The 25772-nt window shown below is 42.7% G+C and overlaps 2 protein-coding genes across 2 annotated transcripts; one reads left to right on the top strand and one right to left on the bottom strand.

The window, feature by feature from the left end:
• Positions 1 to 1139: 1139 nt before the first annotated feature.
• Positions 1140 to 11351, bottom strand: LOC139636296 (mitoferrin-2-like). Its single transcript, XM_071504237.1, has 4 exons — positions 10852 to 11351; positions 5265 to 5493; positions 4872 to 4928; positions 1140 to 4036 (listed from the first exon to the last, which is right to left on the bottom strand). The coding sequence occupies exons 1-4, from the start codon at positions 11191 to 11193 to the stop codon at positions 3453 to 3455; spliced, it is 1212 nt and encodes a 403-aa protein (XP_071360338.1). The 5' UTR covers positions 11194 to 11351; the 3' UTR covers positions 1140 to 3452.
• A 1202-nt stretch (positions 11352 to 12553) lies between these two features.
• On the top strand, positions 12554 to 25032 carry LOC139637158 (ectonucleoside triphosphate diphosphohydrolase 7-like). Its single transcript, XM_071505740.1, has 14 exons — positions 12554 to 12710; positions 13258 to 13345; positions 13499 to 13681; positions 14999 to 15204; positions 16773 to 16923; positions 17379 to 17482; positions 17610 to 17669; positions 17753 to 17901; positions 18238 to 18404; positions 18865 to 19066; positions 19405 to 19524; positions 19639 to 19724; positions 20851 to 21012; positions 21587 to 25032. Exons 2-14 carry the CDS (start codon positions 13338 to 13340, stop codon positions 21801 to 21803), a joined length of 1815 nt encoding a protein of 604 aa, XP_071361841.1. The 5' UTR covers positions 12554 to 12710; positions 13258 to 13337; the 3' UTR covers positions 21804 to 25032.
• Positions 25033 to 25772: the final 740 nt, after the last annotated feature.

The raw sequence follows: 25772 nt of genomic DNA on the forward strand, positions 1-25772 counted from the left end.
ATTGCTTTATACAGAGGTTTGTCTGTTGTTTAGCCTAAATAATAGGAACACCTGTCACCATAGCAGGTCAGACTATATCCTCAATAAAAACTGTACATCACACCCTTCACAAAGGAAGAACTCCTGCCTGTTGTATTAAACTACATTGGTTTTAGCTTGGTGTTCCTAATAAACTGACAACTGGGTGTAGGTTCATTACTAGAAAATCTGCCCCAAGAACCCCCCCATCAAAAACCTGTGCTGAAGACTTGCATCTGCAAACATCTGCACAGATTTGTAATTTGACTGTGCTAGTTTTACAGCTGCTTGTATTAACACATTTAACAATTTAGACCTTTGTCACCTTTTGTTAAATAGAAATTATGATTATATTCCTGAAATGATTAATTGTCTCATCTTAAAACTTAAAGAAAAAAGTAAAAACTACTCATGACAACTTTCTGAAGTGAAGGTGACTTCAAACTGCAAAAAATTCAAAGAAATTTCATTTACCTTCATATAAGTTACAGAAAATCACAATTTAAAACCTGAGCTATGTAATGTTTGACATGTTTGCTTGATAAATTGAAGTAATTGGTTATTATTGAAAATTTCCCAAAAACTCAATGCAATGTTGTGCTTTTTAAAGTGTGGCTGTAACTAATGATTATTTCCTCAATGAACCGATTAATCACTTAGACTATAAGTGTTTTAAAAAATGCCAATTACAATTGAGAGCCCAAGGTGACATGTTCGTTTTGTCCAACCCCCCGCCCCCCCCCCCCCCCCCCCATTATATTTATTTTACTGTCACATATGATAAAGAAAAGCACATTTGAGAAGCTGAAACCAGAGAAGTTTTAGCATTTTCGCTTTAAAATGACTATAAATGATAAATCGACTGATAAATTTTTTGACTAATTGGCTAATTTTGAAAAATTAACAACAAAAACTGGAGAGTTCTCACCACTACACTGTTCTGCAGATATGCAGATGCAGCCCCAGGTGTCACCTCCGTTTGTCCAGATTTTAAGGTGAACATACACTGATGATTTGCATCAGGAGAAAAACAAAGTCCATGAAGTATCTCACAAGCTTTTTTTTTGTTGCATCTTGCTGAAAAAAAAGGAGGATGAGGAAAAGTAAGACAAGCAGACAGATTCTCAGTTCTCTCAGCGCTTGGAGAGCCAGCACCAAGAGAAGACCCTGCTTCTGCGAGGAGCTGCCTTAGCGAGTTTATTTACAATTCACAAAATACAGGTGTTCAAGCATTTCACATTAGTGTCGTCTTCAGACAAACCACCACTTCCTCTCTCCGCTGCTCAGTCTTTGGTTTCCCAATGTTGAAACTTGGCTTAACATGAGGAACACTCCTACAATCATTTTTAAATACTTTATCCTTTTTTATCTCCCCCACCCCCTCTGTCTCAATTTAAATTAATCCAGGTTTTCCTTTTTGCCTCCTTCCACGTTAGGATTTTGTGCGCTTTCTACAAAAACCTGCATTTTTTACAGCGTGGTCTTGATAAAACTTGTAGTTTCATATTTGTACGTTTCAACTTACAAGTTAGCTCCAAAACTTAGCTGGTTAGATTTTGGGTTCATCTATATTTGCCCATTTTTATATATATTTATTATTAGGTACAATTTATTTTCTGCTTTATGGCTTCAAAACACAATATTATCTCTGTAACTGAGGATCTCTCTGTAGTAGTTGTGCGTTGGATGAACGGCGGCTAACTGAAGGCATGTGTAGAAGTGGAGTTGTTATTCTCCGTACTGGTGTCAGAGTTACTTTACATCCTAACAATGATAAAGAAGTTGCTATTAAGTGCTATGATGCTGTGCGATATACAATGAAAACTAAATCAAACTAAACAAAAAAGTGATTGTCTAAAGTCAATGCTCTTAACTTTTTTGTTCTGTCCGGAATAAAAAGATTCTTGTTCCAAACCCGAAAAAAAAAAAAAAAAAGCTCTTCATTCATAAACACTTTTCTGTGTGAAACATGAACATTTTCCAGTTTGTTGAAATGTTAGAATTTTGTGAAACAAGAACTTTTTAAAAAGATGTTGCTTCATTTTTGCTTCACTGAATGTGACACTGTCCACATGATGAATTTGTTTTGGAACAAACTGTAATTTAAAATCTACCAGCATCACTCTACAGTCTGCAGTGTAAATGCAACCGGCAACCCCCATGGCTTCGAAATCCGTGCACATCGGTGCAAAGATGCCGACAACATGAACGCTTTAAAGCCAGTGAAATCTGACTGTGGTCTGATGCTGTCTGAGATAAATAAATTATTTTGACGCATGTTGCTGTTTCTCCTTTGAAGGACAAACACACGCGGTCAAAGCTCTACGAAACCGAATTTCAACTCACGCAATCATGTAACACACGTGCACACATTCACTCACACATCTGTTCCGCTCAAGTGTTGGATACTTGAGTGTTTTCGATCCAAACCTAATTCTCATTCTCTAAAAACGATGAATAAGTTAGAGGCTGTGCGTCGCCCACATGACAGAAGGATTTCAGTAACTTAATCTAGTTCCTTGTTTCATTGAAGCTGTGTTGAACTGTTTTATGTTCCTTGCTCTGAGTAGAGTGTTACTGTACACCAGCACAAGCACCGAGACTACCCCAATGTTGCTCATTCTAGTGAAATCCATTTGTTTTCCACTGTTCTTTACAGGCATCAGCTGTGCGCCCCCCGTGGTCAGAAGGTAACACGGTTTTAATACTTTCCAGAAGTGCAACATGTGCAGTGAAGAGGGGCATTAACCTGGTTTACGCTGCAGTTCTACGGTATTTGGACAGAGATGTTCTTTTGTTTAGGCTCCGAGCTCCAACACAGTGGATCCTAACTATGAGGTTAAAGTGGCGACTTTCATCTTCGAGGGTGTCGGTGGAGGACGTTTTATCCTTTTGGGAGGTCTGTATAAAAATGCTACAGTTTCAACACAGTTCATCGGAAGTGAAAGTAAACACCATCAGTCAGCACTTTGACCTCAGAGTCAGAGTTTTTCATCCAGTGTGCCGGAGTTCAGGATCTCTGTAGGTGGTCAACAGGAAGTCAGCGTTTCTTTGTTCTAAGGGACAAACTCAACTTTACTTGTACCAAGTGTTACCTCCATTAGTGATCTGCTTTTTGAAAGCAGATGAAGGGATAGAATCAGATTTTAATGGGGCAGGTTCATGGAACCAGGACGACTTATGAATGGTCACTGATGGACATTTCATCCATACGTTTAATAAAAGACACGTTGTTGTGTCCTCACCTGCTATGAACTAGATCAGACTGATTTTAATTGACCTCAGTAAACAAGATAAAAGGTGACTTTTGCTTAAAGAACCTAAAATCTAGGTTTTTTCAAACCTCCAGATGTTAAGATATTGATACCGACACCTGTGATCGGTTCGTGCAATAAACCTTTATGTTGCTGATGACCGATCCTTCTGCCTGGCGTTTATTTGTCTCCGTCACGGTCTCCACGCAGCCGTCTCTCATGCTGCCGCTTGGTGATGATGTACTTGAAGAACTCGTAGACTGACCAGCTGATGGCCGTGGAGGGCATCTGGTAGATGACGCGGGCTTGGACGCCCTTGAAGAAAGCCGGCATGCCTCCCATCCTGTACACCGTCCGAAAAGCCTCACCCAGGCCAGAGATGTGGCGGCTGCCGGCGGTGGCCGCTCCGACCGCTCCGGCTGACGTCGCTGCCTCGGCCTGGATCACATGAATGGCCTGAGCCTCCTGTGTGTTGAGGAGGGTCTTGCAGACGTCGAGGGGAGTGGTAGCGGCGGCGGCCAGGGCTCCAGCCAGCGCGCCGGACACGACGTGGGAGGAAGGGTTGTACTGTCTGTGGGGGTTGAGGAGCTCCTGGAGGTACTCGTAGGTCATGAAGTGGAGCGCCTGGAAGGGCACGTTCATGGTCAGCTGGGTGGTGTAGCTGCGGTAGAAAGCGGCCGGGCCCTCGCGCCTCAGCAGCGATCCCACGCAGTCCAGCACGCTGCGGTACGGTGAGTTAAACATCTGCATTCGCTGTTTCACAACTGGAAGGACACGGAAGAGGAGAGAGCAGAAATTAGGAAGGAAAAAAACAGGAATGTATTTGACGTGATTCTACAATAAGATAAGGAACCGAAAAGAAGAACTGGGAGGAAGAGAGCGATACCAGAGAAGTGGTCAGTTAGTCATTGAGAGTTAAACCAAATTTTGTCTCAAAAACAGCTTAGTTCCTTTATACAATGGCAACAATGTGGGGAAAAGTTGGATAAACATACTGAAATGACACTTATTACTTTAAAATGTTTAACGCTTGCTAAGCTGTAGGTGTTTGAGTTAGGTTTGAAAACAAGACGTCATTACGTGAACAATAAATTAACAAGTTAGCAGAATTAATTAAAAGCCTAAAGCTCCAACACTGAGGATTAACAGCACACCACAGCTGTTAGACATGTTGAATGAAACCTAATCACTCTAAAGTTCATGTGCAGCTGTTCACTCCTTCATCATCTATACCTGCTCATCCTGTGCAGAGACGTGGGAGCTGGTCATATAAGCTTTAAGAAAATGGTAGATAAATGAAAATCTAATAAAAAATAAACGTTTCATTAAATAAAGATGAAACATGATCATTATTAGACTCATTTTAGACTCATTAGACTCGTTTGTCGTAGTGACATCTGATGTTCCAGCTCACAGTTTTCTGACTCTGCAGCGCCACCAAGTGTCCTGATGGCAGAAATGCACCACCTGGTGGATTTTCTATACACGCCTTTGAAGGAGATTGAGAACTTCTATAAATAGACCTAGAGTTAGTCTTCACAGTGCAGAATGTGCCACGCTGAGTGTGCATGTATGTGTGTGAGAGTCTGGTGGTTTTACCTTCGGCTGGGTTCATCATGGCGTCGTGCAGCACTGTGGCCATGCAACCTGCAACTCCTGCAGAGCACAAAAGAGGAAGTTCAAGCTTCAACCAAAGAGATGATCTCAAGTTTCCTTCCTCTGCCATCAACACCCAACTGACATTTATATTCTTAGCATGTGAGTTGTTAAAACATCTCAACCCTCTGCAACCTGCTCGATCTTATCAACATTAAACTGCCCATGTAACGTTTGCCAGTTGTGTTAACATTCAACCCTCCAGCTTGCTCCCTTCACTCCATTTCCCTCTCTTTCCATTCTAGAGGTTTTCACAAAAAAGTAATTTACAGTTCAATTTGAGCATCGTGACTGAAAAGTAAAACGTTGTCTAAGATCTGCTGGGAAGCATCTCACCATTAGCAAAGTGGCTGTTGGTGCCAGGGTGAATAGCGTCACTGAGTGAAAACTTGATCTTCTCGTAGCAGGCGAAGTAGAGAGCGTGGGCCGGCCCCGCACCCACCGCCAGCACGTTCACGCCTCTGATTGGCCGCCACACACCCTCGGTCCGCACGATCTGCCGCAGGGCGTCCATCACGTTCCTGTAGCGCGCTCCCGGTTCTGGATGCAGGCTCTGCATACGAGTCTGGGGAGAGAGGAATAAACACAGACACATGATTAAATCATATGTCCTACACAGTCTAAAGGTAGATGTACATGTGTTTGTGATTATAAAGCAGGTCTAGGTTCTATATTAATACTGTGAAAGTATCAAAGCCTCAGTCCGCAGAGAAATGCACACAGCCTGTATTCAGGAACAACCATCAGCCCCCTGGATCATATTCCAGCAGGTGACTGATCATGTCAGAGCAAAGTGCAAGAAAAAACACAGGCTAGAGACAAAAAAAAGATTTACTGAGAGAAATTAACAACTAACTTGTAATTATTAAATTTTAATCACAACAAAATAAAACACATCTGTCAGGAAAACAAAAATGACAACAAGGGATCCTAGATTTTGTCAAAGCCTTTAAGTGGAACTTTGAATCTAAAAATGTTCCAGTTGACAGACAGTGTGGGGATCTCATTCTAAAATCAATACAACTCCCATTACTGTAAAACACCGAGGCAGAGGTTTCAGCGTGAGCCTCGGCTCATTGTGTTTATGGCTCTACCTCAACTTCACACTCAGACGGAAACAAGTGTCGCCAACCACAAACCACAAGTGAGGACTGAGGTCCTATCACAACACTCAGCCACCAGAGAAATGAGCACAATTCAGAAGCTCCAGACTAAGATTGTGTAATCCTGAAACTTTTCCTAACACGCAATAAGTGAACTGCCTCTGCCTGCCCTGCCCTCAGGGGCAAATATTGAGAGTGGAGGAGGGAGCGTGGCTGCCTCCTGCAGGCTCATGTGGACATTCCCGTCTCCTGCTTCTGGGAAATGGTAACTCACATGGAATGTGCTCAGTCATCTGGTGGGTTTTTCCTTTTGTGCTCTAGTTTTTAGAACAGCGAGTGACCGAGTGGATGAGATTTGCTCAACCCAAGACTGAGACAGAGCCAGACACTTCCACCAAAAACAGGATCAGGTGTCAGTGAATAAAATGGTACAACCTCTTTTATCTCAACCAAGTGACAGTTTGGACTGTGGAGTAAAACTACTGCAGCAAAAACCAGCAGGATCTAAACTGGCCCATAAGCATGTGTGTGTATGACCAGAGCAGATGCTGCTCTGTGGACAGGTTTTTGACATGTACCTCATTTAGACTCTGGGAAAGTCCAGTTATTGAAGCAAGAATCCAAACAAGGCGCCTGCTGCTATTTTAAAGATGCATTTGTCTGGGAAATAAAAATCATGAGGAGCCTCAGCCTGAGTCGTACAAACCACAGCTAAAAGCCAGTCATGATGGAGTCACTTCCTCCTGCGACTTATGGCTTTATGTATCACTAACTGCTGAGTGAAAGAGGAGGAGGACACGTTGAATGTACGCAGCACTTACACATCTGAACAGCTCTTGTTTTTACTTTGGCAGGACAGAGATTGTGTGACTTCAAAATGTACTGTGCATGGTCAGTTTGTTATGTTGCGTACCAACACACAAATGTCTGTGTCGCTGGCTGGATTTGCTTTTGGCCTAAAGGACAAAACTAAAAAGGATGATCTTCAACTAGCAGCAGAGCTGGCTTGGACCTGGTTTAGTGACAAAAGTAGAATAAAGGAGTAATGCTGTTAACATCTACTGTCCACACAGCCTGAAGAACCTTGTCTCTGCAGTCACGTCGTACAGCTAACCCACTGTAAAGTAAAATAACAGATTTACATCCTTGGATCACTGGCATTATAAGCACAGTACAATGCTCAATTAGAACACAATGTTGATCCCTGTCCCTCTCTAGATAATCATTCACAATGTGCACAATAAGTCTCACTGATTTGTTTTCTAGCCACTAGACACAGTAGAATAGATGCATCTGTAAGGAAATAAATCTTCAGGAAGTACATTCCTAACAAGCATGTTTTATACATTTACTGTCACAACAGTTTCCTCGTGTTTACTGTGTCTTTGTTGGCAGGAGCTGATTTTAATTTCATGCCAGGTTCGAAACAATCATGTGTTTCCTTCTATCTAATGATGTTTGGTTGATTGGTGTTAAGCAGCACACCGCACCTGGTGCTAATCCCCCAATCAGTAACAGATCAAAACACAGGTGTTTGATTTCATATGGAAACCTGTTAATGTTTGATTTTTCTTTTGCAAACACGACGTGTCATTTTATTCTGGGGATTTGTTGCTTTTGTATTTACACAAAAAGTTTTTTTGTCCAGCACCACGACCCTGAAAGAAGCTAACTGGTGCTGTGGCGCATTAGTGAGAGCTTTGTTCACTGGGTCACTGCGCGATTATATAGAAACAAATGAAATGCAATGACCCTAAATGTGCCTCTAATCATCGACAAGTGTGTGAATTAACCCTGGCTGGTAAGAAAGTGGAATAAAATGTGGTTTAGTAAAACACTGTTTTGACATTTAACACATGCAACTACTGTGACAGGTGATTATTTCTGACTGTTCATCAGGCCAAACAAGACATTTAAAGACGTCACCTTGGGCTTTAGGAAATTGGGATGGACATTATTTACAGTTTTCAAACTAATCTAGTTAAAAAAAAAAAAAAAAAAGCAGAATTATCTGTAATATAAATAGTTGTAGCTCTAGGAGCTTCAAAGCAGCTGCAGATGTATTTGCAGTGGTTGAAGTTTGCACTGCAGGGGTGATGAAAAGTGTAGTCAGAGTGAAATCTGTACATCCAGACATCACTGTTGGGTTTGTTTGGTCAGAGGTGCAACAGTCTTTAAACTTTCAACTAAAACAGATCAGCGAAACATTGTTTTTCAGGTTCAAAGAGGAGCAATGAGGAAACAGTAGAGGAGAGAACGACCTAAAGCACTACACACAGTAACAGACCAAGATGTTGGCCAACCTGCTGTGACAGCAACAGGAAACTAAGATTGTGAAAATAAAGAAAGTTCAGGAAAGAGGAAGTTGTCCACAAACATTACTGTGATAAAAACCAAACTGATTTCCTTAAGTTAAAACATTTTCACCCACAAAAGTTTGCAGCGCAGTACTTCCTCCTACTTTGACTTTACCAGAAGTTGCAACTACACCTACACTTTATTTTTTATTTTTCAATTCAGCTTCATGGCGCCCAATTACAGGGGCATCACAGTTTGAAAACATAACTCAGTCATGAAGGTTTTTGATGAGGAGATATTTCCTAACCGGGTCAGTTGCTAAGTGCTTTTAAAAATGAGGAACTGCTGTCAACATTTATGCTTAGCCAGCTGTTTTAATATAAATGTATCTTTCTTGACTAAATCTAAATCGATCTAAAATTACATTTGACATATTCACTGATACATTTTAACAAGCAGTTATCACAGTTTAAGTATTGAAAAAGGATGAAATCTACCTATTATAATATGACTAATGATAATATCCTTATATATACACAAGTATTCTTTTTACTCACACTGCTGCTAGTCAAAATACTATGGGGGTCATATAACAAACACAGTGAATGAGAATTAGAATTAACTAGAATTGCAACCTGGTGAGTCACAATAATATTTTCAGACTGAGAATCCCGACAAGCCAAATCTGCTGCGCATGGTTTGACTGATGCAAAACTTTGCAATGGGAAGTGCTCTTCAAAACAAAGGGGAGATCAGCTTCGGGGCTCTTTTGCCAAAAAATGCTATGAACCGGAAGAGCTAATCATCCAGGAATGTGTACTGAATAACAGCTTTGTTTGATTGACCACTGAGAACTGCACAGGTCAGGTTCACTTTATGAGTCCAGAATGAGTGGCTAGTTTGGTCAGGTCATGTTCAGGCCCTTTGAATGGATTACATGTGAAAGAGAGAAGTTGTGTCGCAGTTACAAACTACAGGCTAATACAGTACAGTGTGTGCTATCATGCTCATCCCCAGAGAAAAAATGTTTTTGCACTCACTGGAAATCAGTGTTCTTTTCTGTTTTGTACAACGGGAAATGATAAACTCAATCCAACACGTAAACAAAACGTTCTCCCAGAGATATTTCTGTTTTCCTAAGGATGTTCCTGTTCTCACCAGTGTCCACAATATAATTTTGATTTCTTCCACTTCCACTCTTTTCCAGTTTAAATGTGCTACATGCTCTGTGTTAGAATCAGTCATGTAATGTGTAACTAACACAGTGACGAAGTCATGAGCACAGAGAGGTTAAGGTCAAGTTTCAGAGACATGTTTGAGAGGGACCCCACAGACGCAGCTGTCACATTATATAATAATCCTCTTCAAAAACCTGATTAGGCAGCAGAACAGCTAGGGGTTAAAGTCACTACTCTGGATGCAGGTAAACTAAGCTTTACAGGATCAATAAGGGTAAGAGGGTTAGTTTTAACTGGACATATGATATGGTTATATTGGTTTACAGTAAATCCACATAGGTAAAGGTGACTGATTGGTGGGGCAACTGTGCACACTACCACACCTCCTCCTAACAAGTCTACAGGTGTTTCACTTCCAAGAATCCCTTTATCTGGACAGTCGACTGTTGATCTAGTTACCACTGCCCCACCTGAGTTAATCATCCACCCTTTGCTATTTCTTCACAGTGAACTTTCGTCATGATCCCCCCCCCGACAATTTGAGTCCTCAGTGATGTCTCTACAATCAAGCACCCCCGACTAACAAAGAGAAGAAACAACAAATCTGTGTTTGTTTATTCTGTGCTTATTTGTTTGGTGTGTTGGGACAGCCTCTTTTTCATTGTCGGACTCATAGCTACTGCTACATCTTTTTTTTTTTTTTTATTTAAGCCTTTTACCAATATGACCCAACAAGGAGCGTTATTTAAGTGCAACGATTACGTGATGTAAGTCGGACTAACAACAAACTTGAGTTTACAATTGAATTTGAACTAGGATAAAGTCGTTTTAGCTTACAAAATGTGACATGTGCCTTTCCCCAGTCTATTTAAAGACAGTCTCGTTTAATTCACGATGACAGTTCAGGACAATACAGGGGAGAAATGTCAGCTAGAGACGTGTCCGATAATGGATGCATGCTAGCCAAACAGAGCATCTGATGCTTTAGCTCGTAAGCTAGCTTGCGTGTAGGAGACGCAACTGTCAAATCCATTAGTTTGACATGACACGAATATCTGCCAACACGAAATCTGAACTGAGATAAACATGCCCACTCGTGTTTATATTTCCACTTTGACCAAATTGTGTTGCGTTGTTTCCCATGTATGCAACGGTAATTAGTTAACTGACCTCTGTTAGCAAGGTTACCCCTGTTAGCTTGTTGCCTAATCGGGCTCAGGCTTGTATTCAGGCCTACGTTTACTCCAGGTTTATGAAACCGGTGGCTGCGTTCAGTGTGACATAAAAACCAGGCCTGAACACGCTGTTAAATACGCAGTGTGTTGTGTTTCTTTGAGCTTGTACCTTGACACAGTCGATGGGGTACATAAGGCAGTGCTCCATGATTCCAGCCACGGCTCCTGCCAGCATGTGTGTGCTGGTGGCTACTCCCTGAGGCAGCCCTTCATAGTCTATTTCTGGTTCCACAGAGGTCGAGGTCTCCGGGGTTGCTCGATGCAGCACCGGGGCAAAGTCCTGTTCCCCTGCCATTCTTGGTGGAAGAGACCCGACAAATCCCCCAGTGGCGTCTAGTAGCCTGCCGCCCAGCCATCGAAACTCTGCCCCGGCTGCGGCGCCTGAGACCCGGCTATCGACGCCCGGTGTTTCCACGGACGTTCGCCGGGACACGAAACCGTCCGCTTCCATTCAAATGGGAGAGTTTAGTCCGTGAAGTGTGTTCAATGCGAGGACTTCAGCGACCCGCCTGTTGGTGTTGTCTTCCTGCAGGTGGAGTTGGTGTCCCAGCCGGCCAGAGGAAGCGGTGGCGGGTCGCAGGTTCTGCGCGGCAGGAGGCTGCGAAGAATCCCGGGAACCGGCAGAGCGAGCGAGTGGGTTTGTCAGCGAGTCACAGCTAAAGCAGACGCTGATTGGATGAGATGGCTGTCAATCAATGACGGTCATCTCCGATTGGCCAATTCAGTCTTAAAATGAGGCGGGCGAATAAAGTAGGCGGTGATTCTGCGTCAGTGGGTGTTGACGATTTTGTAACAGTGAGAGGTCACATGTTTGTTCGGGAAGAGTTTCGAACAGGACGTCCCACTTTGTGACAGTAATACTCTAAACGTACAGCTCAAAAATACAAGTTAACTTGAGCACTTAATCTTTTGAACGTATTTAAAAAGTCCTTAAAGTTAGGCTTAGGTCTTTTTGCGGCTTTTGTGGTCATTTTGTGTCTTTTGTTCATTTTGTGAAATTGCTCCAATATTACATTGTTATGGCAGGAGAGAAAGGTTAATATTATTTCTTTCGCTTAGAAACAATTAAAATGCCCCAGTCTGAGCGTCAGCTTGTGGCTTGAATACTTCAAATGAATGTTACTCGTGGACGTTTTATTTAGTTTTATTGTGTCAGTTGATATTGTAGGCAGAATATATCTTATCTTTGAACATTAACCTACATGATAAGACATTTCAGTTGATGGATTTGTGTCGTGAAACTCTAACACATGTTTGAAAGTGACAGACAGTGTATTGGCCTTAATGATGTGCACATTTAAGTAATTTTGCTGGTACGAGAATTGTTTTGTCAGTGTGTCGTGGTTGAATGAAGCGACCAATAAACTCCAGAAGACACATCCTGTGCAGCATGTTCTCCCGTCTCCACTAGATGGCATATGCTGCCTTTATTTATTAGCATCTTAAAATACGTCTACCCAATAAATACCCACATACAGTGGCTTCAGAAGGTATCCAGACCCCATCACTCCCTGCACACTTTATTGGATTGTAGATTCAATTTCAAATCGATAAAATTGATTTATTTATTTTTTGCCCTTCAGCCTTCACTCAATAATCGATAATGACATGTTTTTAGACATTTTTGCAACTGGAAATGCCTAGTTTACAAAAGTATCAGTATATTTTTGTTCTCCCAATTCCAAGCCTACACTTTGAGACGCAGTTCACCTGAGGTTTCATTTTTCCTACTGCATCGAACGCAGCAGACGTCCACCTTCCTGCCGAATTACGTATTCGATGACGTGGTGCACGGGGCCGACCGGAAAGCGCTCGGGTTTCTTCGGTCATTTCCTCTTCTTCGGCTCGTCGTCGTCTTTTAAAATCACCTCCGTGAAGTCCAGGGAAACGCTATTATCTCTCCCGGCCAAGCAACAACACGTTTCACCGGCGGAGTTTGCCGTCACGGCGGAGGAGAGGCTCCTTCCGGTAACTTTACATCACGGAGTTACAGCCTGTGTAACGTTCATAAACGTTCGTAGTTCATAAACGTATCATTAGCCGGTAACAGCCGCTGCAGCGGTGCTGAAGCTAGCGGGGATGATTCACATAAAACCTTAAAACCTTTTTAGTTGTAGGTGCTTGTTCCGTCCGGCTCTTCTGTTTTTATGCAACAGCTTCAGCTTATATAACTGAGATAAGCCAGCTGCCCTCTTTATAACGGCCTATTTTAGAGGGATGTCATGTAGCTATCATAGGATAATTTGAAAATACAATGATGGTAAACCGAACCATAAGGGGATTGAGGAATACTAGAAAATACAACATACTAATAGGTTATTTTATTGATGCCATTGGGACATTACAACCGCAAAGCTGGTCAATAAAAAAACGGACTATTGAATACCAGACACACTCTGAAAGTCCCATAGTAAAAACTTACATTGGCCTTATTTAAATTAAGGTAAAATATCTTTTTTTTAATTAAGACGTTACAGCACTGTTAAGTGGTATTTCTCCCTCTTCCTCCCCTCAGGCTGCAGAAAAGGGTCCTCATCAGACTTCAGGCACCATGAGGTGACGACCGTGACGTCTTGTATTTTTGCCTGTGGACTTATGGCACGGTAATAAACTGATAACAGCCTCATGACAAGACCTGATGTTTGACCCTTTGTAATGTGTGATGTAACTTTTCTGGTTATAACAACATCTGAGCAGAGTTAGTCACACTTCGCAGTGTTTATTGGAGCGTTTTGTTGTGTTGTCCTCCTCCACAGGATCACTTTGTCCTGCCTGCCGGCCTCATGGTACTGCAGCGTGTACCAACTGTCTCTGGGCTGTGCTCCCAGACAGAGGCTGCTGCTGCTGATCCTCCTCATCACCTCCACTCTACTCTTCCTGGGGACCTACCAAAGGCAGCTGTGGGCCCCCCAGCGACGGCCTGGGGCCCGAGTCAACAAGTGAGTGGACAGACATGGTGTTTACTGGAGGCGAGGCGTGAAAGAAATAGCAGGAAAAGCAGAGACACATGTCATCTTTAGGCCCCATTTAGCTGACCTGGATACATGTTTGGTCTTCACTGACGCTCGTGATATAACCTTCTCATTTATATATTTTTCAGCCTGTAGACAGTACATGTTAACCAAAAGTCATAATAAATAAAATCCTTATTTATAAAATAAACACAAATTCACTGCGCTGGTTTACATTGTCACTTTGGAAGAGCTCTGTTCACCCTGAACACAATGTACAGAGAGGCAGAGAAACGTGTGTTTTTTCTGTAAAAGATTTCACAATTAGATGCGACAATTAACTTCCAGTTAATGTACAAACTACGCTGAATAACATATTGCACTGTAGAATCAGTGGAAGGAATCAGCAGTGAAAAGCTGTAAGTGAAAGCAAACACGTCACCTCACAGGATGTTTAGGTGGCGGGTTGTAACACGCTGTGACTGTTATAATCAGTGATGGGATCAGTGTTTACTGAAAGGAGCCGTTCATAATCAAAATATTCCTCCAACAGTGACAATAACTTAAAATCTATCATTGAATAAATGTCTATTATTAATAAAAACATTATATAACTCACGCTGACCACATGCTGCTTCAGTCTGTATATAACTGATATTTTTCTTTGCATGTGATTGGCTGTTTTATTACAAACCTGTTGCTCAGTGTGAACCTGTTACAGTCACAGCTGGACCCTTAGTGAACAGATAACCATGTTTGTGAGGTCAATTATCAGTTTTATTTTTGAAGTTTGTGAGACTGACTGCAGCTGCTCCGTTCAGCAGCCAAGGACAGATATGAACACAAAGATAATTTGTACGAGTTAAAGGACAACAGGCTCTGTTTGTGTCTCAGTGTGTTTCCATTTTAATCCACTAACTTACAGTAAGGATGAAGTAAAGGGAGGCGGGTGCTGTGGATGTTTCTCACCATATGCAGACTGAAGGGTGTGCGCCTACATACAGCCTGTGGCATCTCAGATGTTTGACACCTGCTGTTTGATCATAGACTTGAGCCAAAGAATCCGGCATAATGAGTGTGAATTAAACCCGAGCCAATGAGCTGCACATGATCCCACTTGTTTTTCAGGAATACTGTAGATGTGACAGAGAATACGGTTCGAAAAGAGTCAAATAGAAAATTGCCTGATGCAGTGATGATTGTAGAAAACAGTGTGGATAATTAAGCATTTTTAAACTGGGTTTATAACTCTGTACAGTGCAATTAACCAATCAGTCAATAATCAAAGTGTTTGTTCTCTTCCAGGTACCTCTCCATCGCTGAGTCTATGGAGGCCACAGACGTCCTCAACCCAGCTCTGAACTATGGGATCGTGGTGGACTGCGGCAGCAGCGGCTCTCGGGTGTTTGTGTATTACTGGCCCCCCCATAACGGGAACCCCCACACCCTGCTGGACATCCGGCAGATGAGGGACCACGACCACAAACCTGTCGTCAAGAAGATCAAACCTGGTGAGGAGGTGGAGCTCAGTCATCATCCTCTCACACACACACACACACACACACTTAACTGTGTGTTAGTGCTCTAAAGCTGAAGTGTGTTAAACTGCTGCTGTGCAAAAAGTCTCATACACAAACCAACCGGCAAACAAAGCTTGGCTCTTTGCTGAGGATTTAAATCTGTATATTCATGCAAGAATGTTTCTGCTGTTGTTCATGAGCGACTGTTGCTCCTTTGTGCAGAACAGACTCATTCTTTCCAGTGAATTCCAGAAAAGAAAAGGGAACAGTTTTTATTCGTCTTGGTGGCGACAGTCAGACGCTTCATGTTCTCGGGTCGTCTGTCCCATTCTCGTGGACGTGATGGGTCAGAAACACCTTGAGGAAACTTCTTGAAATTTGGCACAAATATTCATTTGGATTCAATGTTGAACTGAGTAGAATTTAGTGGTCAAAGGTCAAAGGGCAACTTCACTGTGACATCATAATTTTCTGCAAAAACACTTCTGGCCATTATTGAACACTGTAACTCAGGAAGGGGAGAGTGTGACCATATTTCTTGCAGCTTGGCTGGTTGGTGGGGGAAAACAACCATGAGGCTGTGATTCTAGTTGAGTCAAGACAAAAGCTGAAACTCTCTGTTGCTGTATTTATGTAATGTCAGTATTTTAATTGTTTAAAACTGTTTTATAAAAAAGACATTCACGGTTCAAATGCTGCAAAAATTCGACAGAGATTTGCTCAGATTTTGTGTCTTAAACTGTTGCTGCTGTCTTAGTGAGTGACTTTACAGTGGTGTTAGAGTTAGTCAGACTTCACTCAGTGTTGTTGAACATGTTGCTGCCAACATGAGGATCGTTACTCATCACCGTGAGGCTCACAGCCAACAGATGAGGGACAGAGTGTGGGAAAGAGATAAGAGGGAACATTCAGGGAAAATAGAAGAAGATTTCATAGACGTTTTATTTCATGGATTCCTCTGTAGCTGCTTTTCCTGTCATAATAAACTTTCTCTTGTCATCTTCAGATGAGATGCTGCTCCTCTGATGACATAAGTGTAATTAATTATTCACTCTGTTTGATCTCAGTCACAGCAGACAGATTAGATTCACTCTGTTTGTTCAGCAGTGAAAGGTCATGTGGCTTTTTGACCCCTGGGACGTCACAGCCTTCTACTCTGCACCGGCTGTATCTATAGTTACATCTTACAAAAACAAATGTGAATCACGTTGTTGTCTTTTGCTTGTTTGTGCTAAAATGTAGAGCTGGATATTGAACTGGTTTAATACTATTAAGGATCGAAAAAAGCCTCGTTATTAAATACCTAAGGAGCAAATGAGTACATCTCATCAGCGTCAGTGAGCCAGTCAGCATGCAGCATGTTTGGACCAAGATCTAAAACTAAAATAAAACTAAAATTTGTACCATATTGTGTACTGTAGTTTTCAGTTTGTTAAAATAGATTTAATAAGATTGGTATTGATATTGATGAAGTCAATGTATCGGTGTCAGCACTGATATCAAACATTTTTAAATGATACCCAGCCCTCCTAAACTGTATGTACCTGTTGTCCTCACAGGTATCTCCACTCTGGCGAAGACTCCGACGCGGGCCAGTGACTACCTCCACCCCCTCCTCAGCTTCGCCGCCGCTCACGTCCCGAAGAGCAAACACAAGGAGACGCCGCTCTACATCCTCTGTACCGCCGGCATGAGGCTGCTGCCAGAAAGGTAGAGAGAGAAGCATGTGATGGTGCAGCGTGCGTCAGTTTTCATAAAATAAACATCATGTTTTAATCGATCTGTACGTGAGCTTTTGAATTTCAGTCTGTGAGTACTCATGGAATTTCAGTAACTGTTTTCAGATGATAAAACTGTCTGCAGTAAATCTGTTTTTATGTTATAACACTTCTCTTTTCTATGTCTTTATTGGTGCATTCAAGGAAGCTCTGACATCTTAGTTTTAAAAGTTCACTGCTGAAAAGTCACCCTTAAAAACAACATAACTACAATCTACACACTTTATTTTTTAGTCTTAGTCTCAACAAAAGTGAAAGATTTGGTCGTAATGACAGAGCTGTTCTCCAGCTGACTTTCCTGTGTAGGCTACTTTTAATGTTTTAAATCTCTAGATTTTCAAGCTGCACAGAGCTGTATGTGTCATGTATGTGCTTCTCTGTGTGTAGCCAACAGGCGGCCATCTTGGAGGACCTGGTCACTGATGTTCCCCTGGAGTTTGATTTCCTGTTTTCCAGTTCACATGCGGAGGTCATCTCTGGGAAGCAGGAGGGTGAGAGAACATGCTTCCCTTTTTTTTTTTTTACTGTGTTCTTACTTACTGATACTGTTTTTAGTTAATTATTTAATTAACATCTGCTTGTTTTGTGTGTTTCCATCGTGGCTGCTTAACCCTGAAGGAGTGTACGCATGGATTGGCATTAACTTTGTGCTGGGCCGCTTTGACCACGCTGACGAGGGTGAGTGTGAATATCTGAAACTGACACTAATGATGGTTTAATGCAGCGTGTGTTTTATGTTGTTCAATGTTTATGTTTCTCAGAGGACGCCACGGTCGAGGTGACAACAGGGTCCCTGAACCAGCAGCCAATCAGCCGGCGGCGCACAGTGGGAATCATGGATATGGGCGGAGCTTCACTGCAGATTGCGTACGAGGTTCCCACTGCCATCACCTTCAACTCACCGGAGGAGGTGAGCAGTGAGACAGTGGGAGTTAACACAGGAGAGCTGTTATTGATCAGGGCTGCAACTTATGTTTATTTCCATTTTTGATTGATCTGCTGATTATTTTCCTGATTAAATATTAAGTCTATAAAAGTCTGTAAAATTGCATCATCCCACCTTCAAATATTTGGCATCTTCTCTTGAAAAATTACTAATCAACTTTCAAAATAGCTGCCAGTTAATTGCCAGTTAAATTTCTGTACATTACAGACATAAATTAAACCACTGTCAGCGTCGAGCCCCTGTATTCATGTCGACAGCTCCTGTCTGCAGCAGTGTAACGTCTCAGTGTGTGTTTTCCAGGAGGAGGCAGGGAAAAGCGTCCTGGCAGAGTTTAATCTGGGCTGCAACGTCGAGCACACGCAACATGTGTACCGAGTCTACGTCACCACCTTCCTCGGCTTTGGGGGAAACATGGCCAGGCAGCGCTACGAGGACCAGCTGATCAACAAGACCCTCACCAAGAACAGGTTCACACATACACATTGATTATTCAGTGTATTCTTCTTTTTTTTTTTTTTTGGGGGGGGGGGGGGGGGGTGCATCGTATGTACAACCATGGTCTTGATAATCCGTCGTCTCTGTTATCTAGTCTTATACCAGTAGTATTATTCAAAATCAGGACTACATTTCCCACAAATCCCTGGTCAGTATTTACATTACTGATATAAAGTATGGTTTGCAGGCTGGTCAGTCTGTTGTTTATGCCAATCCAACTAATGTCTCCTCATGAATATGGTCATTACATCTTGTTAAGATGCTTCGTCTGACGAAGTCTCATCAGATTCTAGCTCATTGATCATCTGTAATGATCTGCGGTCCAGCTCCAGACTCAGCTTCTGATCCTGCTCTTCAGGTTTAGCTCATTTGATCTTAGATCTGACGCTACCGAACACGTCCATCATGCTGTTCACGCTCCTGTTTGTCCAGGTTTCTAACCACGCAGACCGGCCTGAGTGAGGACAAACCATACCTGGATCCGTGTCTGCCGGTCGGTCTGTCCGACACAGTTGTCAGGGGCAACCACACCTTGTACCTGAGGGGTCAGGGTGACTGGGCTCGGTGTCAGGAAGCCGTACAGCCCTTCCTGGGCCTCCACAATGGCACCATGTCCCCAGGGGGTGTTTATCAGGTACAACTCACTTCAACTGCCTCTTTCATTTGTGAATGAGCTCAGATGTTGTTGCTAAGCTAGTAAGCATTGCTTTTATGACATCTTAAACATTGTTGTAATTCCTCTTACTCAGATAAAGAATCACACATTTTACCTTTAAATAAGTGGGTTTTTATTGTTATTAGTAACTTATACTCATTAAAAACCAGCTTTAGGCTAAACGTGGCATATTCACAGTTATGTTTATTGATGCCAAATCTCCCTGTTTATTTCAGAAATAAACAAGTTGGTGCTCTCTTTCTCCAGTTGTCTCATAAAAAGCCATTAAATTACCTTTCATGTGTTTTTTTTTTCAGGCTCCCATCAACTTCAGCAACAGTGAGTTCTACGGCTTCTCAGAGTTTTATTACTGTATGGAGGACGTGCTGAGGATAGGAGGACAGTACAACAGTGAGAAATATTCCCAAGTTGCTAAGGTGACCACAAACACACCACTGTCACGTGGAGGGCCTGAGCGGAGACATGAGACTCTGCTCATGTTTGTTTGTGGGTAGAAAGTTTACTGGTGTTTGTGTTGGTTTGTTTACCAGGACTACTGCTCCACCAAGTGGTCAACGCTGAAACAACGTCTGGACAACCAGCTTTTCGCTCAACAGGCCGACATCAGCAGACTCAAGTAGGTTCATCGCTCTTCATCCTGAACTAAAGTCTTCATCAGAGCCTTGTACTGATGAAAAGCATTGTGCACTGTGCAGAATATGGGTTTCTGTAGGTGATGCTAGTTTCTCTCTCTGCTGAGCCGTGGGCGCCACTTCTGGTTCTTCTGTTTATTCCCATCGTAACACAGACACTTGTCATGTGAAGTGAAGTGTCTGAGAACAGATGAATCCTGTGCCATTGTTTCCAGATGCTGTTTAGAGCAGTTACAGACGGTTCTGTCATAAGAATCAGTCTGATAACTGTGATTTAATTAAAGGCAATGATGCAGAACAGATTCTTTATGGAAAGCCCTGCTGGTGTAATACTGTATAAACCCAGTAGGTTTTAATGGCACGTTACAGCTGCATGTACCAAGCTGCAGATTCTCCACAGGGAGGAGCTGTTCAGCCACTGTCAGCCAACAGGAACGGAGAGTAGCGGCAGCAGGTCAGAGCTGCAGATGCAGACATGTCAGTCTCATCACCTGCAGGCGTCTGTGTAAACATGTGATTCAGGTTTGTGGCCTTTTCCAGCAAAAACCGGTTAATAAAAGTGGAAACGACTGAGTCACTCAAACCTCCAGTGCTTGTGAAATACGGTAAATAGAAAAACAGATAAAATCACTTTCTGCATATAAACCAGGCTCCACATTAAGCTTTGGCTTTGGCAGAGACTTGATCTTCAGAAAATGAAGAGAGAGGCTCATGTGACATCATTAATCAACGCATATTAATAATTTTTTTACTCCCTCTCTCTGCAAAGTAACAGCTCCTGTTTCTTGGAGGACAAAGGAGATGATGCTCTGATCAGAAACACAACAGCACATTTCAAAAAGGTTTTAAAAGAGCAACTGTTAACACTCGATGTCTGCAGGTGAAAATAACTGCAGAAGCTGTCACTTGTATTTGCTTGTTGATGGGGCACATTGGAGCGTCTCCATCTGCAGGTGTAGCCTGCTGCTTCTCGCCTGTAGGTGGTGCAGGTTGGACCAGAACTGCAGCTCTGGCACTGCTGGAGGTGCAGTTGTGCAACACTCTGATATTCAGTGTCACAGAGTGAATCCCTGCTCATTAATCCCTCTCTGCTGCTGCTCGCTAACCCAGGTATCAGTGCTTCAAATCAGCCTGGATGTACGAGGTGCTGCACTCTGGTTTCCGTTTCCCCACCAACTACCCGAGTCTGAAAACAGCACAGCTGGTTTATGACAAGGAGGTCCAGTGGACTCTGGGAGCCATCCTTTTCAAAACCCGCTTCCTGCCTCTCAGGTAACTCCACCATTACAACACACACACACACACAGACCAGGACAGTATCTCCACTAAAACTTACAGTCAGACATCTCATGTGTTGAATGAAAATGAGTATGATAATAGGCTCCTAACAATGTGAAGACAGAGTGTTTTTAATTTAAAGTAATGGAGTCTACAGGTCCTGCACTGAGTCACTTTTTCACCTCGAGGTTCAGGAAACAAATCACTGTATGCAAATGAGCTCAGAGAGAGAGATGTGAAGGGTGACCTTTATCTCCACAGCAAAATTAAAGGGAACAGTTAATGTTTCATGTGGCAATGGAAAATGTTCTCTGTTTAAAAAAAAAAATTGAAAAATTAAAATAGTTAAAACGAATGATTTCCCCAAAAAATTAAATTAAACCTTGTCTGTGGGGAGGCCCACAGACTCAGACTTTGAAAACTCCTGCTATAGAAATACAAATGTATGATTTAGTGTTTTTTCGTGGCTGCTGTCGCTGTAGGATTAGAGGTTTGTTTTTATTTCTTGTATGAAACATGTGCCAGCCCGTCTGTTCACGTCTTCCTCTGCCCCTCGTGCTTCCTCCAGGGACCTGCAGCAGGAAGCGTTACGGCAGAGCCACCCCAGCTGGCTGCGCTCCTCCTTCGTCTACAACCACCACCTGTTCTCGCTCTGCATCCTGGTCGTGGTGCTGGCCATCCTGCTCTACATCTTGCGCCTGCGAAGGATCCACCAGCGAGAGCAGCGACAGGCCGAGGCCCTGAACCTCCTCTGGGTCGAGGAGGGAGAGGCCCTCCTCCCCTGAGGCTCCAGACTGAGAAACCTGCGGGATGTTTTCACCGAATGACGTGTTTGACTTACTGTAACAACAAGTGAAGAATGTGAGTGTGGAGGATGGTTCCTCATAATTACTCACCAGCCAGTGAAGAGGCAGGATTTTATGGCATGGAAAAACATTACAGAGGCAGTTTAATGAGCCTGGAAATCAAACTCCTCTGTACATTCTTTGATGGTGCAGCTTTAAACACAGAGCTCGTCTCAGACTGGAAAGATCTTTTCTGGGTTCACTTTCTTCTCTTCAAGACAATTTCTGGATCAAAGAAATTATGTCTGCATCACAGGATCAAATGCTGCCCACTTCTTTTAAGATTTACTCTCTAGTCTCTCATCAGTCTGAACTGGATCCAACGTCTTTACCGCTGAGTGAGAAGGAATATGTGTCACTGAGGACTGAGGATCATTCAGGTAAAGTTACCTGAAGCTTCATGGGACAAAAACAAATCATCCATGTGACCCCATTAGGAGTCAGATTTTTGAAATATATGATTTTAAACAAACCGGGTGAGCCTCAGCTGTACTGTGAGATTAAGGCTAACATACAGTAGCTCCAGTATTAGCTGTGTTCATGTCACAGGAGATTCTTCCTTTTTTTAGGCAACTTCATTTCAGTCAGGACGCTCGTGTTTTTAAACTTCCTCCTCTCATATTTTAAAATATGTAAAAAAGTGTAGAAAAAAATCAAAAACTGGTCTGAAGCACATGTACAGTTACTTCCACATTGTAAGATCTGCACCAGGCCTTAAGCCCTGCCCACCACCTGCTGGCTCCAGGTGTCCAGGTGAAAGAGCAGAGAGGATGAAGATGGTTAGAGGAGGAAACATCAGAGAGACTCAGCCTCATGTTGGAGCCTCAGTCAGACACAGACTCAGATGAGGAGTCTGTTGAGACCAGAATCAGAGACTAGATCAGAGCACTTAGCGTAGTTAGCATCTGTTATTTGTTCATGCTGGTTGTTAACTTGTAACTGGCAGTGACTGACACAGTGTTAGTGGTTGTGCTAATGCTAACTCTGGCTCTCCATACTAACAAAGTTTCAGGTTTATTTAGCCCCCCCTTTTCTTGTGTGCATTGAGCATCAGCATGTTTTAAAAACAATCAAATGCTAATACAGGAGGAGGCTGCGGAGGTGGAGGGGGTTAAACTTTTGGAAGCGAGCAGCAGTGCGACGGCGAGGATGACTGAGTGAGCGCCAAGTGTTTATATGGACCACTTAGTATGAGAGAGAGGTTAAGGACGTGATGTGTGGGTCATGTGACTATAAAGGCTTCTTTATAAGAGCCAGGTTACATGTGTCACAGCTTTAATAAGCTGTTTACAGATCACATGATCACATGAACACAGCATTACCAAACATGTGAAATACTGTATTAGCATGCTTGTGCTAGCATGTTAGCTTGTAATGGGACTGTTTGTGTTTGACCATGCTGATGTTAGCACTTTAACACACAGTATATCTGCTTGGGGTGTCTCAATCAAAACAATATCAAACGACAGCGTTGGGTCATGGGAGTTGTTATCTTCACCACCTTTACCACAAGCTTCTCTCAGTTTCCCCCACTAGTGGAAAAAATGTCAGTCTAACACTCATGTTATAATGAATGGTTTGACTGACAGCTGTATGAATATGTATATTGTATATCTTCCTAAGCTTTTCTTCATCATCTGTGTCCAGATTTGTCTTTAACAAGCACACGTGACTTTTGTGTCTGATCCTGGTGACGAGTAACACGTGAGTTCCTGCAAACAAAGAAAGCAACGAAGAAACAAACAATCCTGGTCCTACCGCAGTTAAAACTGATTCAGCTTTACTCCTCAGTGTGAGGTGATATCACAGCGGCTGTCGCCGTGTGTGCAGGGGTGTTTTTCTGCCGTCAGAGATCGTGTTTCATGTGCACCTCTCTCCCATTTCCTCGAAAGCCATCCTGCAGACCGGTGATGTCAGCCGCGCAGCTCCAGCCTCAGATTGCGCTTTGATACTTGAATGCCACAGTTGTCCTGCCAAGACCCCCGTCCAGCCCAGATTTTTATCAGAGCAAAGACAGAGCCAGGAGGCATTTTAGCCGTAACAAGCTGAGAGATCTGCTCAGCGTTTGGATGGAGGCGCTGAAAACGGACGAAGCCCCCGGGGGCCTGATTTAAGCAGATGATGCCTGAGATCTAAATGCAAAAAAACTCCACAAAGAGGGAAGAATCTCGTCTTCTCCCACGGGCCAAGATGGATGCTGACAGGAAAAATCTCAATGTGTGTTTCACATTTAATATGGTGAACTCCTTTAAAGCCATTGTTGAGGAAAAAAAAGCCGTACCCAGGAAAGACAAGGGTCTATTTTATTCAGTTTTTATGTCTACTGTATTTCAGAGCTGTAAATGAAGCCACTGTTTTTGTTGTTGTGTTTTTTCAGTGACTCTGTGCTGACAGATCAATGCAGCTGTGCAACAACTGTGACGATGCAAATGTGTGTCCGAGTAGCACCTGCTGAAACTTCCTGAGAGGTTAAATTATGCGTCAATCCCACAGTGGGAGTTTTTTTTTTTTTTTTTTTTTTTTAATGATTTTTAGTTTTGATATATATAATTTTGTTGCTTCTAAGTCAAAGGTGTTGGACATGATTCATCACATGAAATGATGACTCCATTGTTGTAAAAAAAAAAAAATGTTTGCTTTTCAAACGTGATTCCACTTGAGCTCAATATGTTCTGTACACTCTTGTTCTCCTTTCCTTTCTATCGGCTCTGACACAGATGAGTTCTGACGCGACCTTGTCAAACTGTCAGTGTGAGTTTGTAGCCTCCATCGTCATCTCTGCTTCAATCGCGCTTTTCCCACTCACGACTCCCGAACCAGTAAACCTCTGACACAGCCTGAAACTGGAGCTCCGACAGAGTCATTTCTGTTTTTTTTCTTTTTACTCCTGTTGTGTCTCATTTACCTCGCAATTGTCAAACTGAATCAGAAACTTAAGACCTCTTCCTGATCCATCCTGATGTGGACTGTAGGATTTCTGCTGCTCCTCTGTTTTCACTCCTGACAAGGGAACAATCGTTGAGTGTCTGTCCAGAGCTGGGCATCGTGCAATGTTGAACAGTGATTCACTGAAGGGAACACTTGACTTTGATGTTTGTAATTAAGGTACCTGTGGCATCAATGTGAATAGAAACAATTCCAGTCCAATAAAGGATCCTTTTGTAAGAGATGTTGACTCCTGTGTTGTGTGTGTTGTATCGACCGGAGACAGGAAGCGGTGTGTTACTGTAAAACCTGCCCAGCGCTGCCTTATAGACAAACTGAGCCCTTTACTCCCAGTCAGCAGGTTCCAAACAGTGCTGTTACCTCTGAGGAAGCAAAGGGCCATTTAGTAGCTGTTCTGAAGCTTTCGATGAAGTCAGTTTTTAAAGGTCCCACATTTTACACTTTTTCTGGCTGTAAACATGTTTATTTCTGCTGTAAAGTTGGACATTTGAACATGGGAGTCTGTGGGGACGGACTCACTGCTGGAGCCAGACTCTAGTGGTCATTAGAGGAACTGCAGGTGGCTGCCACTTAGTAAGAGCCAATAGGTAGGAAAGTAAAAAAGTATTAAGAGATGGACCAACACTGTTGGTTATTTGTCTTCTCATTAGGTTTGTTGACAATAACAAATAAATAGTTTTATCCTTTAAAACTGTGTGGCTAAGCTAACCTAGCTATCTTTGCACATTTACAAGTTAACTAGAGGAGTGCTAATGTTTAGCCTTCAGAATATTAAAGGTCCCATGTTTTGCACTTTTCCTGGGTTTTTTTTGCCTGGGATCTCCATCAGAAGACATATCTGTGGTTTTAAGAACCAAAGACCATCTCAGTGTAGTTTTACATCTCCTCTCTCAGGCTTCTCTCTGGAGCTCTAGTAACAAAATGTCAGAGAGCCAATCAGAAGAGAGACTGTTTTCTAAGCGA

This window comes from Trachinotus anak, unplaced genomic scaffold (genome assembly GCF_046630095.1).
Source record: "Trachinotus anak isolate AG129_WGS33_773 ecotype Australia unplaced genomic scaffold, CSIRO_AGI_Tana_v1 ptg000019l, whole genome shotgun sequence".
NCBI lineage: Eukaryota > Metazoa > Chordata > Actinopteri > Carangiformes > Carangidae > Trachinotus > Trachinotus anak.

Bases quoted from the DNA above. Each gene is read 5' to 3' on its own strand.
- LOC139636296 (XM_071504237.1), bottom strand. From the start codon at position 11,193: ATGGAAGCGGACGGTTTCGTGTCCCGGCGAACGTCCGTGGAAACACCG. The intron at 5,494-10,851 runs GTACAAGCTCAA...CTCTCTCCCCAG, and splicing joins ACCCCATCGACTGTGTCAAG to ACTCGTATGCAGAGCCTGCA. The intron at 4,929-5,264 runs GTGAGATGCTTC...TGTGCTCTGCAG, and splicing joins CAACAGCCACTTTGCTAATG to GAGTTGCAGGTTGCATGGCC.
- LOC139637158 (XM_071505740.1), top strand. The intron at 19,725-20,850 runs GTAGGTTCATCG...TCGCTAACCCAG, and splicing joins GCCGACATCAGCAGACTCAA to GTATCAGTGCTTCAAATCAG. The intron at 21,013-21,586 runs GTAACTCCACCA...TGCTTCCTCCAG, and splicing joins ACCCGCTTCCTGCCTCTCAG to GGACCTGCAGCAGGAAGCGT.